At 39.7% G+C, this 18,717-nt stretch overlaps 1 protein-coding gene across 1 annotated transcript in view; it reads right to left on the bottom strand.

Annotated features, from left to right (window-relative positions):
* The window catches only part of scp2a (sterol carrier protein 2a), a gene marked incomplete at its 3' end in the record, with an annotated part of 104,434 nt that overhangs the window by 63,415 nt on the left and 22,302 nt on the right, over nt 1-18,717 (bottom strand). Inside the window, 8 exon segments of the mRNA XM_014021985.1 lie at nt 4,752-4,859; nt 5,662-5,809; nt 5,958-6,108; nt 6,232-6,318; nt 9,566-9,629; nt 15,419-15,545; nt 18,064-18,128; nt 18,255-18,386. Coding sequence (XP_013877439.1) covers nt 4,752-4,859; nt 5,662-5,809; nt 5,958-6,108; nt 6,232-6,318; nt 9,566-9,629; nt 15,419-15,545; nt 18,064-18,128; nt 18,255-18,386 — 882 coding nt within the window.

Genomic DNA, 18,717 nt, shown 5'->3' with positions numbered 1-18,717 from the left:
AAGCAGCTCTGTTGTCCTCCATCTATATTTTCAGTTACAGGCTGAGTCATTTCTACCTTCTCCTCTCTGTCAACTAGGGATGGGTACCTTTGACATTTGAATCGATTCAGTGCTAATATCCTGTACCTGGGAATCGGTATCGGTACTTAACGGCACCAATTTTCGGTACTTTGTGTGTGTAACTTTTTTTGTGTGTGAAAACTCTTGAAAACAACTAACGTAGTGTTTTTTCTTATTGCACAAATTAAAATCCAGCTCCACATTTCTCTATTGATGTCAATTCCTCCACTAGAAAAATTGTGTGATGGAGGTCCATGGAAGGCAAATAAGTTTAAATCAAATAAGCAAAAGAGGATGGAGTTAAAATAAACTAGAAGCACTCGGAATGCGTAAACCTCCGCCAAGTCCAATTTCCCCCATCCTGTAATAGAGTGAATGCACAAAAGCAGAGATGGAAACACATTTGCCGAATAAGTTGTGACATAGCAAACATTTAAGCAGGCAGTATGCACGGGATTTCTTCTCGGTGGAGTCCAATGTGGGGAAAAAAAAAAAAGAAAGTCAGATTCGTCACCCGACCTTATTCATCGTCAAACTGGTGTCGGATTAAGCTCCTAAGTTTTTATCAGTCACATTTCACCATGTAAAACGTCTGTTTTATCGCCAACCTGAGGTTGTAATGGTTTGACTCTCTTTATAAAGTGCTTCCTGGTACCGTCGCTCTGGAAGCGAGTGGGTCAGCGCGACCGAAAACATTACCTCGCCCCTGGTCTCATTTAAATACTAAAAATGAACAAACAAACATCCTCTGAGTCTGAAGTCCACCGCACCTGCGCTCCTCTGTTGTTTTCCTCTGTCGGTCTCTGTTTAATGGTGGATGAAATAAAGAAAGTGGCGGTACTTATTTACTTTGAGCAAGCGAACGTCATGCTCACAAGATAATTAATCCAACAGATAATTCAGAGGTGGTCTGTTCGGAGAGTTTTACTCCAGGAGCTGCGAGGCTTTCAAGCTATGTTCAAACTGAGCTCTGTTTACTGAACCAGCAGCTGCTGACGTCATTACGCTCTTGCGCAATGCTGCGTTCAGGACAAGCTTGGAAAAGTAAGTAAGTAAGTAAACTTTATTTGTATAGCACCTTTCACAGACACAAACATCACAAAGTGCTTCACAGAAAGCAATAAATAAAAATAATTAAAAACAATAAAACAGATCACAGATATAAAAACAACAGTTAAAACCAATAATAATACACAATAAAAAGCACATTAACTAAAAGCCTGTCTGAATAAAAATGTCTTCAGATGTTTCTTAAAAGAATCAGTAGAATCTGAGCAGCAAAGGGACAGAGGGAGAGCGTTCCAGAGCCTCGGGGCCACCACCTGAAAAGCTTTGTCTCCACGGGTTTTATAATGGGTTCGAGGGACCACCAGCAGCATTTGATTAGAAGACCTCAGAGTCCTGGATGGACAGAGAGGCTTCAGAAGGTCCAGGATGTATTTGGGGGCCTGACCATGAAGTGCTCACCACTCTTATGCCAATATGGTCACAATGATGCGTTTAGGTACCAAAACATGGTACCGTTTGATGTTACGTGAATAAGTTCTCGGTAGTACAGACAAAATTTGGTCTGTACTTAAAAAAGTATCGAATTCGGTACCCATCCCTACAGTCAACGCTCTCTGGTTTCATTTAAAAGAGACGATCATCAGATATTGTTCAAGATTAACCTTCAGGGTGGATATAGCTCGCTCACATCGAGGACCTGTCCACGTCATCATTTACCCAGAATGCTTTGCGTGCAAATAAAATGGCTCCGTCTGTGTTAAAATATATTTTTAAAAATTTACAAAACTGAACAGGCTACAGTATTTTTACAGTCTTTATTTTACAGTTAAAATAAATGTTTATCAAATAAAGTCTAATGTTACAACTAATCAAGGATCCTTTAAATAATATATAACGCAATACACACGTGATCTATGTAGGGGTCACTTCGAGTGAAGAAACAAGATTTTCTTCCTCTAAGCAGGCCTCGGACGGGCCTGACGTGAGGACAGGACCTCTGTCACAAACTGAACTCTATTTAGGCCATGACAGGTCATTCTAACCGTGGAAGAGAACCCCTCAGTTCTCTTAATCAGATAATGGACAGAACAATCTCTTCTGTTCGTGATTCATTTGTTGTTTAACTAAGAATGTTTATGCATTTGTTAAATCATGATAATGCCTGTCACAGGAAAGTGGAACCACTTCTTTTCTCTTACCGTGCCTTAATGATTTATAATGGTACAAAAAAATCACAGAGAATCTGATTACAATGTTTCACTGTGTTTTTATGTAAATCACTGTTTTATTTTACTGTGAACACAGTAATATAACTGTGGATTTTTCTTGAGAAAATCTTTCATTTATTTGTACTGACAGAATGGTTCAAAGCTGATTATAAACAGAAATGTTATAGTTAATCACCATAAAAGTTTTGCAGTGATTTCTCTTAGAGTCTATCAGAAGAAAGCTAAAGAGGTTATCATGATGTTGTTGAACAACCACAGAATTTAACCTTGACTGGCGCCTGGCTGGCAAGTCTTTATCTCTCTTTCTCTGACTCACCTCCAAGACTGAGGGCGGAACCAAAGTTTGTCCGTTTTTATTACTAACCCGGATGGCTTTGAGCACACTCTGACTTCCTAACTCAAAACAAGGAAGCCGGCTGTGATTCTCTCCAGAGAAACCTCAGCCCTGGGGCTGTAAGATCTCATCCCACGAGCCATTAGGGAGGATTTTAAAGCCAGGGACCCGACAGGCCTGTCGGTGTTCCAATCCGAGGCTTTAAGCCTCCAAGTATGTTTCATACCTCCCGATGAGGGAGATGTTTTATTATGAAGGAGAAACCGGATACGGCTTAAATTTTTCTGGCTTGGACTGAAACAGACACAAAGTTACCTGAAAATAACACCTGTTCGCCAATGACCGGTAAGCGAGCCGACAACAGTTCTCTGACTGATAGAAGGCGAGCCAGTTTTTCTACTTTGAGGGTGTCTTAAGAAGCCATCATCAGGTAAAAGCTAACGTGTTTGGAGTGACGTGTATTGTGGACCTGAGTCGAGAAAAACGTGCAGTTCCGGTTGTCTCACACTTTGGTAAAAGTAAAAGTAGTAGAAATACTAACATTACTTTTCTCCTCTTTCTTATTTCTTTGATTTGCCAAAACTTAAGCTAAAGAGCCAGTAAAATTGTTTGGTTGTGTAACATCAGAACTGACGTTTTTACTGTTCTATATAAGTAATCTGAGTAATGTGGACTGAACGTCAGACGCAAGTTTTATTCCATTTAACTCTGACGCTTGTTATTGGAACACCCACAATCAAGTGTAACTTATGATCTGTTCAATTTGTGTAAATAAATGATTGCATAGTTATTATGAATCAACTTGAACTTGTCTGAGCGTTCTACTTATTGTGTCAATTTTCACTTCGCACAGTCAAGATATTAACAAATAGTGAGAAATACCTTGGCAAGAATTTTCCTCATAACCTTGAGTATGAGAGATGTGGGAAAAGCTTATTCACCTTAAGCTCACCCCCTACATCAATATCAATGGAAATTTTGTCCAATAGAAGGAAATAGAGGAAATGCTTTAGCTGCTCAACATCTTAGAGCCCGGCTAAGAAAAGTTGGTAGCATCAACTAACCCCCTCACTCTTGGCCCAGCTAGAAACAACCTGTTGAGTAACATGTAGCAGTTTCATGTTTCGCCTAGCTGCTTCAAAATAAAAAAATAAAAAAATAAACAATAATATTAAAAGAATTTAATTTCATTGTTTGGGGCAGTGGGGGGCATCTGCGGAACAGCTCTAGACTGATTTAGGTCCTAGTCGAGCATAACTTTTGTTTCTGCTCCTCTCTTGTGTGGGATCCCACAGGGCTCAGTTTTAGGTCCTCTCCTCTTCAAGTTGTACCTGCTTCCTCTTGGCTCTATTGAGATCTTTTATTGTTATACTGATAATACTCAGATTTATGTCCCGCTAAAGAACAAGGGCAAAAACTCTCTGAGCCCTTTATTTTTATGTCTGGAGGAAATGAAAGCCTGGTCGACTGTGAATTTTTAAAAGTTTAATGTAAATAAAACTGAGGTGATGGTCTTTGGAAGCTCCACTGAGACACCTGATGTAGACGTTGGTTCTTTTGTTTACCATTATTTAACCAGGAAAATCCCATTGAGATCACAGATCTCTTCTGCAAGGGCGGCCTGGGTATTGATACAGTACATCAGGCCAACTGTTACTAACCTAGTGTTAAAAGCTGGTGCTGGACTAAAGTTAGAAAACATCAGAGCAGTTGTTAAATCAAGTTTTTACCATTTGAAGCAGCTAGTTAAAGTGTGAGTGTTTGAAGTGCTCTATAAATAAAGCTGGTATGGTAAAAATGAAGAATGTGGAGTGAAAGGAGAAAATGATGCAACAGCTTGAGAAGAAATTGTGGATAAAATAGGAAAGGTCACATCTCCAGTTTAAAAGCATTAATCAGCCTTTACTCTCCTGGTGCTTATTTCAAATAGACAAAACAAAAAAATCTACCGTAATCAATAAATATAGATATTGACTGATAAGAAATGCTTTTATCCTGATACATTTTTCAGCCATATCCACCAGCTCTATTTGTATTTATTGAGATAGGCCAAATTACTGTGAAAGATCCCTGCTCAAACATTTTCAACAACTTGATACTTGACAAAGCAGACTCTGTACCTGTGGCACCAAGTGGATGTCCTTTAGAGATGAGACCACCACTGGGGTTGACCACAAACTTTCCTCCGTATGTATTGTCTCCTCTGTCAATTAGTTCTCCAGCTTTACCTGCAATTACAACACAAAGTTGGATTAGCATATGCATTACTAAAGCCTGGTTTATACAATGCCTGGCCAAAAAAAAAAATAAACCAGTCACACACTGTGATATTTCATTGGACTGCCTTTAGCTTCGATTGTGGCACACATTCACTGTGGGACTGTTTGGATAAGCTTCCTAGACCTGACCAACTGCAGCAACTCCACACTACAGCCCTGCCTCCACAGGCTGGTACAGTAGACACTATGATGGGTGCATCCTCGAAGATGATGGGTCCACTATCCTTCCAGTTTTTAATACTGTGTTGGACAGTACTTAACCTAATTTTAGTAGTTTGTCCAATCTACTTGGATGTTTTCTCTGCTTGATGCCAATGATTTGACCCTTCTCAAACAGACTGACATCTTCTCCATGACCACAGGATGTGTCTTTCTACATGGCTGTTGCTTAGTTAAAACCAGGTGGCAACTTTTTTTGGCCAAGCAGTGTACTTCACAAGACACAATCTTACTGACGTGGTTGTTTTTCACACAGTGACAGTGCAGTCTGCAGAGTGGATGTTTATATTTTCAGTTAGTGGAGGACTTCAAGGAAGATCCAGTACTTTTATTGTTAACTGATGAGTAAAGCCATTTTGTCAAATTTGTCTCAAGGAGAAAGAAAGAGTGTGCGAATTTACTCTACATAATAGTAGTAGATGCAGTAGTAGTGCTGTGTATGTATGGTTAAATGAGGACACAGATTGCTTTGTAAAGCGCTTTGAGTAGTCTGGTTGGTTAGAAAGGTACTACATAAGTTCAATTCAGTTACCTTCTTCACACAGACCCAACGCCTCATACGTGATGAGCTCATTGGCTGAGAAGCAGTCGTGCAGCTCAATAACATCGACGTCACTTGGCTTTAGACCTGTAGCCTCGAAGCACTTGGCAGCTGCCAGCCGAGTCATGTCGTATCCCACCTGGATAGAAACAGGTCTTGATTTATGGTCGTCAAACCTTCCAGTAACAGAAATATGGGCTTTATCCAAATCAAATTCCTTGTTTATCCAAATGGACACGGCAATAAAAACTATTCTGATATTTCAGAAAGAGTATTTCACATCTTACCATTTTAATGGTGCTGTTTTCATTAAATGTGGACGCAAGGTCGGTCACCATCTCTTGAGCCACAATTTCCACGGCCTGGTTTTCAAGATGGTGCTTCCTAACAAAGGCCTCGCTGGCCAGAACAGCTGCTCCAGCACCGTCTGAGGTCGGGCTTATAAAAAAACGACACGAATCAAGCAGGAACAACCACCACTGGTTAGTCTCTATGCATCAGTTCTGTTCACATTTTGATTTTCAAAAGACACCAGTGACTGTGAAGGTGTGTAACTCTTACCAGCACTGCAGCAGAGTAAGAAAGTCAAACACCTTCTTGGAGTTCATCACCTGCTCCAAGCTGTACTCATCCTGGAACTGGGAATATCTGCAGGAAATATGGACAGATATGGTCCGAAATACGAGTTAAGATTTAAGAGATTTTATTTTCCATTTGTATATCTACACAAGGTTAGGTTTATAAAGATTGCACAGACATTTCAAATGGGGCTTAAAAAACTAATAGGCTTAGATAGGACTAGTTCAAAGGTAACAAATATTACAGAGGTATAATAAATTATTTATTATTTCATTTTACAACAATACATTTGACTTTACTTTAATTAACCCTCATGTGACGTGTCCATGTGTCATAACTGGCTCCAGTTAACCGGAGTTTCCTCTTTACAGCGGATTGGCTGACCTACGTTTAAAAGGACTAAGCCCCGCCTGCTCCGTGAGCGAGGGAGACCTTGGCGTTGTGGGCCCAGATGTCCTGTCTCGCTGCCGCTCCTCTCATATCTGACACCTGTCACTTGATGTGTTGAGCTGTTGTCAGTCTGGGAGTTACCAGTCCCTTTTTCTCTCGGTTTTTGGTTGCAGGGTCAGATCCTGGACCACAGGGAAAGGGGGAGCAGTTCCTGAATCTGATGGTCAACTGCTAGCTGGTTCAGGGCCAGCCAAACAAACAAAAGAAAAGAAGGGAGCGCCTTTCTTTTGTTTGTTTGGCCGGAGTTCCCTGCTCTCTTTTGTTCAGACTGGTTCGTAATAATAAAACTCTTGTTCAAATGTTAAAAACAGTCTGGATTCTATATCATAGGTAGCCTGGTCCTTGCCTTCCTGGGCAGTTCCGCTCAATTCAAGTTTCCCTTCACTGCTCAGTCTGGGATTTCTCCCATAGACAAGGATTTCGTTGGCAAATTTTTAGCCAGGCCAATCAGAGAAGAGAACGTCAATTTTCTGCGCAGTGTCTGCTTGTAGTTTATTTTACCTGGGCCAATCAAAGAACAGAAGGAGGAGTTTTGAACGACGTCGATGTTCTGCGCAGTGTCTGCTAGTTATTTTAGCATACGGCAGTGGAGGAAGTGAATGAAGCCAGTCTGTATTGATAAGGCTTCCAAATTAAATTAAATTTGACTGACAAAGTAGCAGCTCTCATTTACAGCCGTCTCGTTCTGCTCGTTACTTTTCTCCTCTCAGTAGGGTTGTTTACAGCGCTCGCGATTTCCGGTTAGCTTCTTAGCTTAGCCTCCTTCACGACACACACACACACACACACACACATACACACACTTCAGCAGAGGCCACGCCTCCAGCAAGAAATTGTTTCTCAATAGCAGAGAGTCCAGACCCTCTGTATGAAGCAAAGTGAAGGACAAGGGTCTGGTTTTTACCCGGCTATATCATAGGTGTCTTGAGTAAGCATAGACACATGGACTGTAACATATTGGGGGCTCGTCCTAAAAAAAATAACATTTGGATCATTATCTCTGCAGTATTTAACAGTTGTAGGTAGGGATGGGTACAAAATTTGATACTTTTATAAGTACAGATTGAATTCTGTCGGTACTACCAAGAACCTATTCACGTAACATCAAACGGTACCATGTTTCGGTACCTAAACGCATCATTGTGACCGTATTGGTGTATGAGTGGGAAATTTTCCATGCGTCATGTACGCAGCATCGCGCAAGAGCGTAATGACGTCAGCAGCTGCTGGTTCAGTAAACAGAGTTCAGTCTGAACGTAGCTTGAAAGCGAGCCTCACCGAACTCACCGAACAGACCACCTCTGAATTATCTGGTGGATTAATTATCTGGTGGATTAATTATCTGGTGGATTAATTATCTGGCGGATTAATTATCTTGTGAACACGACGTTCGCTTGCTCAAAGTAAATAAAGTACCGCCACTTTCTTTATTTCATCCACCATTAAACAGACCGACAGAGAAAAACAACAGAGGAGCTTCCTGACAGTCTGAACACATCTGACCTGAAGGAGCACAAGCAGCCAGCTTGAAGTGCTGGAGTGTTTTGGATGCTCAAAACGTACCTTGAACAGCTTTTATTTATTTTTAACTCCATCCTCTTTTACTTATTTGATTTAAACTTATTTGCCTTCCATGGACCTCCATCACATAATTTTCTAGCGGGGAAATGACATCAATAGAAACACGTGGAGCTGGATTTTAATTTGTGCAAGAAGACTAAACAGTCTTGTTGTTTTCAACAGTTTTCACCTTAAAGAAATAAGTTACACAACTAATGTTACAATACAAAGAGTTGGATGTTGTCTTGATATTTGTTAAATTTTATATATTCAGTGTTAAGTGTATTTGCAATTTTGGCATTGTTGCACAAAATTTATATTTGATTTTTTATTTTTATCTTTTTTAAGTATATTTATTTGTTTTTCTCTTTCTTCTATATTTCTGGATAGACCGGGACCTTGGGTAAGAAATTTCGTTCCACCGCATGTATATGTGTTGCGAATGACAATAAGACTACCTTGAATCCTTGAATATTGAGAAATAAATATGTTACATAAAAAAAATAGTTTATTATTAAAAAACAACACACACAAAGTATCAAAAATTGGTACCGCTGGTACCGATTTTCAGGTACCGGATATTGGTACCGAATCGATTCAAATGTCTAAATGTACCCATCCCTAGTTGTAGGCTTGTTTGTCCTGGAAATTCATTAACATATTTGTCGGGCTCATTGTGTCAGTGCAAGCTGACGTGTCGGGTCATGCCCACTTCTTTTTATTGATGTGGCATGTCGCTGTGCGCAGCTTGTTGTGGCTGTGTAACTAAAACACAAGGTTTTAAACCTTATATTCTTGTGACAGTGCTTTTGGCCTCTCTAGAGAATATTTCCTCCTCAGATTGTTACTTTTGTGCTTCACTTCTTTTCAGAATAAAATGGGGTTCAAGAAGGATGACTTTGTGGATCAAACATTGCTTTTAATAAAACTTCCTGTACAGCATCTCCTCCTCAACATGTTAATGTTTTCAGCCAGGTCCCAGGCTGTTTACAGGCACATTGCTGCCAGCAGCTTCAGGAAAGAGTCTATCACAGTCGCATCGAAGATAACACTCCAACACATCTTGTCCAGCAGGAAGAAGGTCAACCGATCATATCTGATGTTTACACACACAATTCTCTAAACTTTCATTATAAAAACTCACAAATCTAACTAAAAAAAGCTAAAATATTTGAGACTTAAAGAGCTCCAGTCAAAGTGTTACATACTGTGTCCATCTCAGACCAATCAGCTCTGCAGTCTGGGCAAATAAATTTACAAACAAAAAGAAAAATTCAGCTCATTTTGAGGCCTCGCTGACACTTACGGGTTATTCATGGAATGCTTGTGGTTCTTCCAGGCAATCTTGGCAAAGTGTTCTAGTTTGGTGCCTGAAAAATATGTAAAGACACGAAAATTACCATTTCCACAAAAACATATTTTTGTGTTTAAAAAGCTAAAAGGCCAGAAAAACATGTATTGAGTATTTCGTTTTAGAACGTAATATGTAATACATTAGAAATTAATTTGTGTCTCAATTGTCCACAGTCTTTGTGGGCATTAGGCTGCTCCTGCCGGCTGCATGAACGGCTGTGAAATGAGAGGTCTTGTCTACAGAAGGTGTTTTTTTGCCTTCAGTTACTTTGTCAAGGTATAACTTCATAAAATTCAGTTTTAATAGAAAAACGTTACAAGTAAATAAATAAAAAGCATTAATAACTTGGGTTTAGCTCCAGTATCAGTGCTTGTAACTGCATTTTATGTAACAGTAAAAATGTCATCAGCTAAGCTGCTAAGCATACATTTACAAACACATTCTTCAGGCTGTGATAAATTTCCAAACTCCGCCATTAAAAAAAAGTTTAATGTTTAATTTGCTCAGGGCACAATGAATTCTGGGATACCATCGGCTGCGTAGGATGCAGCCTATGTTTTTGAGGTTTTGTTATGGTTTTGTTACGTTGCGGCTTACATTACTGCAGTAATGTAACCGCCAACAAATGTGGCTGACGTCATCTGCAACCCACGATTCGAGACATGGTCAACCAGCCACACCTAATTGTGTTTTTAAGTCATCTTACAAAGTATTTTTTGTTTTTGTTAGCTTTTTGTGTTTGTTTTCTTTTCTTTTTGTAAGCTTTTCTTTCCTCCCACTGTTCTGAGTTTAAAGCCAATAAATCTCTAGGAATCGTCCTGTTAAAATAAGAACACTGTTTTAGGGGAGTACAAGTATCTGGGCGTCTCCTTTCTGAGTGATGTAGGATAGAGCGAGCGGTGAATCGATGGATCTGTGCCGCCTCCTCACTAATGAGGGCGTGGCTCCAGTCAGTTCTGGTGAAGACAGTTGAGTCAAAAGGCAAAGCTCTTGATTTACTGGTTCATCTTTGTCACAACCATCACCTGTGGTCATTTTGGATCATGAAAATAAACGAAAATCCAAAAAGAGCTTCCTTCGTGGGGTGGTCTGACTCAGTTCTAGAGACGAGGTGAGGAGCTCCGTCATCTGGGGAGGAGTTCAGAGTAGAGCTGCTGCTCCTTTACGTCAAAAGAAGTCAGTTGAGGAGGTTCATCTGATTTAGATGCCTCCCTTCAGAGGTGTTCCAGGCACGTCCCACTGGGAAGAAGCCCCGGGACAGACCTAGAACTCACTGGAGGGATTATACACTCACCAGCCACTTTATTAGGTACACCACGCTAGTAACGGGTTGGACCCCCTTTCGCCTTCAGAACTGCCTCAATTCTTCGTGGCATAGATTCAACAAGGTGCTGGAAGCATTCCTCAGAGATTTTGGTCCATATTGACATGATGGCATCACACAGTTGCCGCAGATTTGTCGGCTGCACATCCATGATGYGAATCTCCCGTTCCACCACATCCCAAAGATGCTCTATTGGATTGAGATCTGGTGACTGTGGAGGCCATTTGAGTACAGTGAACTCATTGTCATGTTCAAGAAACCAGTCTGAGATGATTCCAGCTTTATGACATGGGGCATTATCCTGCTGAAAGTAGCCATCAGATGTTGGGTACATTGTGGTCATAAAGGGATGGACATGGTCAGCAACAATACTCAGGTAGGCTGTGGCGTTGCAACGATGCTCAATTGGTACCAAGGGGCCCAAAGAGTGCCAAGAAAAGATTCCCCACACCATGACACCACCACCACCAGCCTGAACCGTTGATACAAGGCAGGATGGATCCTGCTTTCATGTTGTTGACGCCAAATTCTGACCCTACCATCCGAATGTCGCAGCAGAAATCGAGACTCATCAGACCAGGCAACGTTTTTCCAATCTTCTCTTGTCCAATTTCGATGAGCTTGTGCAAATTGTAGCCTCAGTTTCCTGTTCTTAGCTGAAAGGAGTGGCACCCGGTGTGGTCTTCTGCTGCTGAAGCCCATCTGCCTCAAAGTTCGACGTACTGTGTGTTCAGAGATGCTCTTCTGCCTACCTTGGTTGTAACGGGTGGTTATTTGAGTCACTGTTGCCTTTCTATCAGCTCGAACCAGTCTGCCCATTCTCCTCTGACCTCTGGCATCAACAAGGCATTTCCGTCCACAGGACTGCCGCTCACTGGATGTTTTTTCTTTTTCGGACCATTCTCTGTAAACCCTAGAGATGGTTGTGCGTGAAAATCCCAGTAGATCAGCAGTTTCTGAAATACTCAGACCAGCCCTTCTGGCACCAACAACCATGCCACGTTCAAAGGCACTCAAATCACCTTTCTTCCCCATACTGATGCTCGGTTTGAACTGCAGGAGATTGTCTTGACCATGTCTACATGCCTAAATGCACTGAGTTGCCGCCATGTGATTGGCTGATTAGAAATTAAGTGTTAACGAGCAGTTGGACAGGTGTACCTAATAAAGTGGCCGGTGAGTGTATATCCTCTCAGAACCCTAAGATTCCACAGAAGGAGCTGGAAATTGACCCAGAAACAGTTGTTTTTTTACATTATTACTTTCCTAATATTTAACCACAATTTATTATCTGACACTGTCAGTATGTGTGGTGGGTGAGGAAAATAAGAGTTGGGTGATGTTCTTTGGTTACTTCTTGGACAGAAATGTAAAATTAAAGATGTCCACTGTCCCGTAGGGTTGGGCATAATCATATCGTATCAGAAAAACATTGATCGATTATTTTTTGGCACTTGACAATTAATATGATTAATTCCACCAGGCAGAGTCCGCTTGGTGCTCCTCTCCGATTCAAATATGACGGACATTAAAAAAAAGTTCTGTAATTTATTTATCTATCAACACAGTTTAAAGACTGATGTATAGCCTGAAGTCTGTAATTATGACACAATTTGGAACAGATTTTTACAAAGAGCGAATCTTTCCCACTAAATTGGTCATGTGACTAGGACATAAGGGGGTCCAGGGACTCCAATCGTCAAATTAATCGTTATTGGATAAATACCACAATTAATCGTGATTAATTATTTTGCCAATATTGCCCAACTTTACTGTCCCATCACCCGTACAGTCAATGATTTTTAGAAAGAAGTTCACTAGGTATGGGAACAGTTTAAAACTTATTGTTTTGATCATCAAAAGCCACAGAAATTGACCTCAGTCACTGTGTCATACAGTAGAAAGTGACTTATCAGTGTGCATTGCCAATGCAATGCACAATATTGTGATTCATTTCCCAGCCAAGTCATCTCAAATTTGGCATGCTTCTCCTCCTGCATTCTTTGTCCTAGAGCTGTCATTGTAATTTATATCTGTAAAGCACCTGTGCCAAATGATGGCTATGCCTTTTGGTGCCTGTAAAACTTATAGTTTATGAAATATTAATCTTTAATGAATTATAATGACAGTCAATGGAGCCTTTTATTGGTCCAATACTGCCCCCTGCTGTACTCAACTTGGTACTGCACCATAAGTTAATATTTCAACTCAGTAGTTCAGTGTTTACAGTACTAATATGATTGTATTTTGATGTTTTACTATAATATTGTCTTAATACTGCTCTATTTTTGTAATATTATGCTGTTTAGTGTCAATAATTGTATTGGCAAGGTAAACTCTTTCTACATACATACAATCCAAGCCCTGGGATTGTCTTCTACCATAGCTCCTATAGTCTCATGGTGAACACTGTGGGATTTCATTCAGGATATCAGGGTTCAATCCCAGCTATAAACAAACTGCTTCAGTAAAACTACATAATTTCAGTTTGTTATATTGTCACACAATTACCCTAATTACAAACACCTGCTGACTTGGCAGGTGTTTGACTGATAATTAGAAAACACATTTGAACTTGGTCAAAGTTCATTCTGCAAGTCCACTGCTGCAGGCAAAGCCATGCTTCAATGACATGCTACATGGCAATGCACACTTGTTTTTACATCGTAAAAACCCATGTCTAGTTTCCTTTTTATTTTTATCGTGTTTAAATCACGTTTTGCTTTGGTGATTTCTTGTAAAAAAAAAAATTTAAAAAGGCTTCCAGGTCAGCATCGGGTGGAGAAAATTCCCTATTTTTCTCAAATTTAATGTGTAAAATTGCCTATTTGTTAGAGATTTGATGAGCACTTCAGTGTACGTCATTTTTCAACTGTTACATATTTTCATCTAGCCTGTTTTTTTTTTATCTCTCTTCTAGGATCAGAAGGGTGGATTTGATCAGGGTTCGACAAGATTTTTTTTCTTTTTACCTGTCCGACATTAAAGGTTACCTGGCCGAAACAAAAATGTTCAAAATTTGATAAAATATGAGAAAAACATGTACCGTATTTGTACTACAAAAACATTAGCATGGTTATACAGAGGTACATAATATATGACATCTGATTTAGCAGACGCAAACATTGCAGACTGAGTCAGTCAGTCAATTGTTTTTATCAAAAACATCTTCAAAAACCTCTTTTTTGACCTTTCCAGTGTTTCCCCTAGAGTACTGGACCTGGGAGGGCAGCTTATAAAACAGAATGATCAACAGCAGCAGCTTTGTTTTAAATACAATTTACAGAACATGAAAAAGTTCTCATATCTAAAGATACATTTAAGATATCTTGAATTGGAGCCTCACTAATACTTTATGATAAATCTGATGTTATTTATACTAGTCAGAATATAATTAGAGATATCTTAAATGGGTATTTGAATTGTCAAAATATATTAAGAGATGTCTATTTTTTTCATAAGAACAAAACAATATGTACAGCATTAAAAAAGTAAATTCTATTCTGAAATAAAAGGGTGCAGACAGAGTGAAGAAAAAACTCTTGTGTCCCTTATTTTCAAAAATCAACTTCAACAAACAAACAAGCTCAAGCTGGAAAGATCTCCAAGTTTAAAATATAAGTAAATAAAACAAAACAAACTTAAACAAAAACATTTTACTATTTTATCCTAAATAACTAATGTCTAATTTAGTCATAAAACATTTTCAGATAGCTGAAATGTAAGAGTGGTGAAGCCAAATAAACGCAATATTGGCCTGCCATACAGTGAGCCTGTTGAACTGAACCTCTGCTGCTCTGCGCTCAGAGCAGCCAACATTAGCAAGAAGGATTTATGACTGAACGAACGTCCACATCTTTTTATCATCTCTGTGGGTAACAATACATAAAAAACTATTTTTTTCTCCGACAACATGGGTGTGAAAAAACTACGGTTGTTAAAGCTGCGCTATGATCCCGCAACATGACATAACTTTTCTACAGGGGAGTGGGATTTTTTGAGGATTTATTCTCTCTATACGTGTTTTAAAACGCTATATTTCATTTATTTTCAGAATATTTTGAATAAATGGCCCTATAAAAAAATAAAAGTAATGGTTTACCTGCCCGGTCGGGCAGGCATCGGGACACACCCACCTGCCCGACTATGAGTTTTACCTGCCCCGGGCAGTCGGGCAATAGGATTTGTCGAACCCTGGTTTTGTGTGTTTTTTGTTTAGTAAATTAACCACATAGACAATTGTGGAATACAGACACTTCCAAGTCTAAGGATTTAGGAACATTAACTTACTTTACATCCACAGCTGTTAATGCACTTATGTGATCATTCAATAACAATATGCTTGAGAGAGAAAAAAAAACTACGACATGAAAAGCAATTGTTAACAAGCTCCAAGAAAATCCAAGCTTTTATTTTAAATTTTCAACAAATGTGATTGGTGAATCCATAATTGATTGTCGTTGAACAGATTGATGGATTACCGTATTTCTCCATGTGCTCCCTGCCAGCATTGCCAAACATCTGAGGGGCTGGAGGTGCAGCTGCCCACCCGTGGCGGTTGACCATCACTTCCATGTGTTTGTCCACCGGGTTGACCCGGTCCGTGAACTGAAGATACACAAACATTAAAATTTAAACAGGAAGGAAGGAAAGGAAGAACAAAGCCACACAACAGTGAGCACAACAGAAATCAGATGTGAGTTCCTCACAAGTGGTATTGTCTTCACAATATTCAACAATAATATCATCAAGGTCCTAAAATCATGAGGCACTACTCATATATGAGGACGCAGGGTCTCAATTCACTAAAATCTTTTTCTTTGGTGATTTCTGTCATCGCCACATATTAAAACAGTAACTGTGGATTAGGGGTCGACCGATACATCAGCCGGCCAATATTTTTGGCCGATATTTGCGTTTTTTTCCCTTGTATCATATCGGCCGATACGTTCGTCCATTCGGCCAATCCATTCTTTGGGTCACACGAGCACATGTTGCCGCCCCCATCCCTCGGGGAGAGAGTGGCTGCTAATGTTGTGAGACAGAGTGCTAACAACAATAAGGGTGAGTTATGAACTATACATGTGTTTCAACTGTGTAATTTAGCTGTTTCTACCAGCTGTGTCAGAATATGAGGGGAGAGAGAACAGCTGTGTTTAAAGGAGACCAATTATGGGTCCTAGAAATGTTTATGGGATGTCTGTGGGCTATCCAAACCATGTTCATTCAATTTAACACACAAAATAATTCTCAGATAACAAAATGTCCCATTTTCTAGTTCTGCCTGCTCTGACTTCCGTTCAGAAGAGCTGTTTATGTTAATGAGCTCTGTTGGTAACGCCCTCCAAAAATCTGTTGACATTAACTCCACCCTCCAAAGCCAGCGTTTACGTTAGCATGGCTAATAATAGTAGAAGCTCCGTTGTACAACCATATGAGACCCAGAGGCAGAGTCGTGGTTGTAGTCGTGGTTTTTCTCTCCCTCCTCTGCTCTGCGCTCACTCTGCATGCTGTTACCAGAGCAGGGAGCAGAAGCGGTCAAAATACCTCAGAAACGAACAAATAGGCTTTAACAAGGCTTTAATAAGCTAAACAATAGAGGTACATGAGAAAATGTGTTCATAACGAACGAAAATAAATAAATAAATAGTGTCCGTGTTGGTCTCAAACCCTGGTCTCCCACTCTCTGGTACAACACTCTAACCATTGCCCTATTGGAGGCTTGTTGTGAAATGAGCTACACATTGCACAACAACACCGTAACGGCTTTTTATACTGAGGTGGAGCTTCACCCGGGGGTTGCTAGGTAAGGGGCTGAACACAGGTTCCGGTGGATTGTTGTACGGCTTGTGACATCACAAAATAATGGAAGTATAAAACTTGTCGTTAATATACATTAAAAATACATTTACTTACAGTAAATATACCCCTGGGTGCATTTTTTTGGTCCTAGAACTGTTTTTTTAAGAAGTACATACCCAAAGTTGAGTAAAAAAACCTTTAAAACGTGAATTTTGCATAATAGGTCCCCTTTAAGTTTCTTTTCCGGACGGGAGCGCCATGTTTTTAGTTTCACTTTGAAGCCGCACTGTAATCAGCGTGTCCGCGTTGTTTTTCTTTTAAAAAATGCTGGAGCTGCTCACAGGAGGCATAGAAGAACACCTCTGTTGTTCTCCCTGCTGGATTAACATAAAAAAGCTTTCGGTAATTTCTCGCTGTTCCGTTCATAAGAGCGAGCACAGCGTCCACGTAAACATGTGAACCAGGCTGACTCCGCTGACAGATTAAGTTTGTTCTGCCCGCAGTCTAAAAGTCGTGATGCAGGTTTTCTTCGGTGCACATTTCAAACTGTGATCTAAAGTTAGCGTCAGCTGGTTTAAATGTATTTTTTTGCCTGGCATAAAAAACGGGCACAGACTGAGGCAGACTGTGAGGCGCTGCATGTGTGTGTGTGTGTGAAGTCCTCACAAAGATAGCAAGATGTATGTATGTGTGTGTCTCTCCTTTTTTCTCTGTGTTCCTCTTCAGGCGTGTTGCTGTTTTTGCATCAAAAATGCTGGGATATTAAAACATAGTCATTTTATTTTATGTAAAAAATATATGAATCTGATTAATATACAAAAAAAACAAAATGTTTAGCACTAGATAAAATAAATCATGAATTTATTTATTTTTTAGAAAGGGCAGAAAGAAGAAATCCTGTGTGGCAGCACTTCATACAGCCTGCATCAGACGAGGCTCACTTAATAAATGTTTTTGTTTGTTTTGTTTTAAATTAAGACTTGTGTAACATTTGTTATCATTCTAATTTTTATCATGTTGTCATGGAGAAAGGAAAGGCAGTATCGGCTTCAAGAATCGGCCAAAAAATTTCGGCTGCATGTATCGGCGTATCGGTTAGACTGATGTAAAAAAAAAATCGGTATCGGTCTTCAACAACCTGTATCGGTCGATCTCTACTGTGGATTTTGGATTTTGGATTTAGATGGATGAAGCAAAATCAAAAACTGTTTTCATTAGTTCGATTTTACATTTTGAAACAGAAAAACCAAAGAGTGAACCGTACGCAGTTTGACAATTTACCAAGATGTTGCGTTAATTCCAAGAAAGCATAAAGAAAAAGCACCTTAGCGGACAAAGAGCCTCGTTCCATCCTTTCAAAGCCAAGAGCGAGAACACAATCAGCAAGACCTGCAGAACAACAAGACATGCTCACAAATGGGTTTTATATTTAAAATGTAGTCATAGCAGACCTGAATAATAAAGCATTATTTTTATTTAGCTTTTTTATATTTTAAACAGTCCTGGTGGACCCACCTCCCTGGATCAGCTGACGGCACATAAAGAGAGCAGTGGAGCCCGTGGAGCAGTTGTTGTTCACGTTGATGATGGGGATGCCGGTCAGACCCAAACTGTGATAAATGGCTCTCTGCCCACATGTTGAATCCCCTGAAACATGTAAAAAAAATATATATATATAACAAGTCATCATTTCACACTTACAACGGGTAAAATAAGTATTGAACATGTCAACATTTTTCTAAGTAAATATATTACTAGAGGTGCTAATGACATGAAATTTTCACCAGATGTCGGTAACAACCCAAGTGATCCATACATACAAAGAAATCAAACCATAAATGTCCAGAAATGAAGTTATTTGTAATAATGTGGAATGGCACAGGTTGACAAATGATGACTTCAACTAGTAATAAAGTATATTTATTATTTCTTCTTACTGTCATAAAAAATAATAGTATTGATATTTACCAGTCAACAG

Source organism: Austrofundulus limnaeus, unplaced genomic scaffold (assembly GCF_001266775.1).
Source record: "Austrofundulus limnaeus strain Quisiro unplaced genomic scaffold, Austrofundulus_limnaeus-1.0 Scaffold313, whole genome shotgun sequence".
Taxonomy (NCBI): domain Eukaryota; kingdom Metazoa; phylum Chordata; class Actinopteri; order Cyprinodontiformes; family Rivulidae; genus Austrofundulus; species Austrofundulus limnaeus.
Note: the sequence above shows the minus strand (reverse complement) of the source record. Positions and strands in the feature narration are given on the sequence as shown.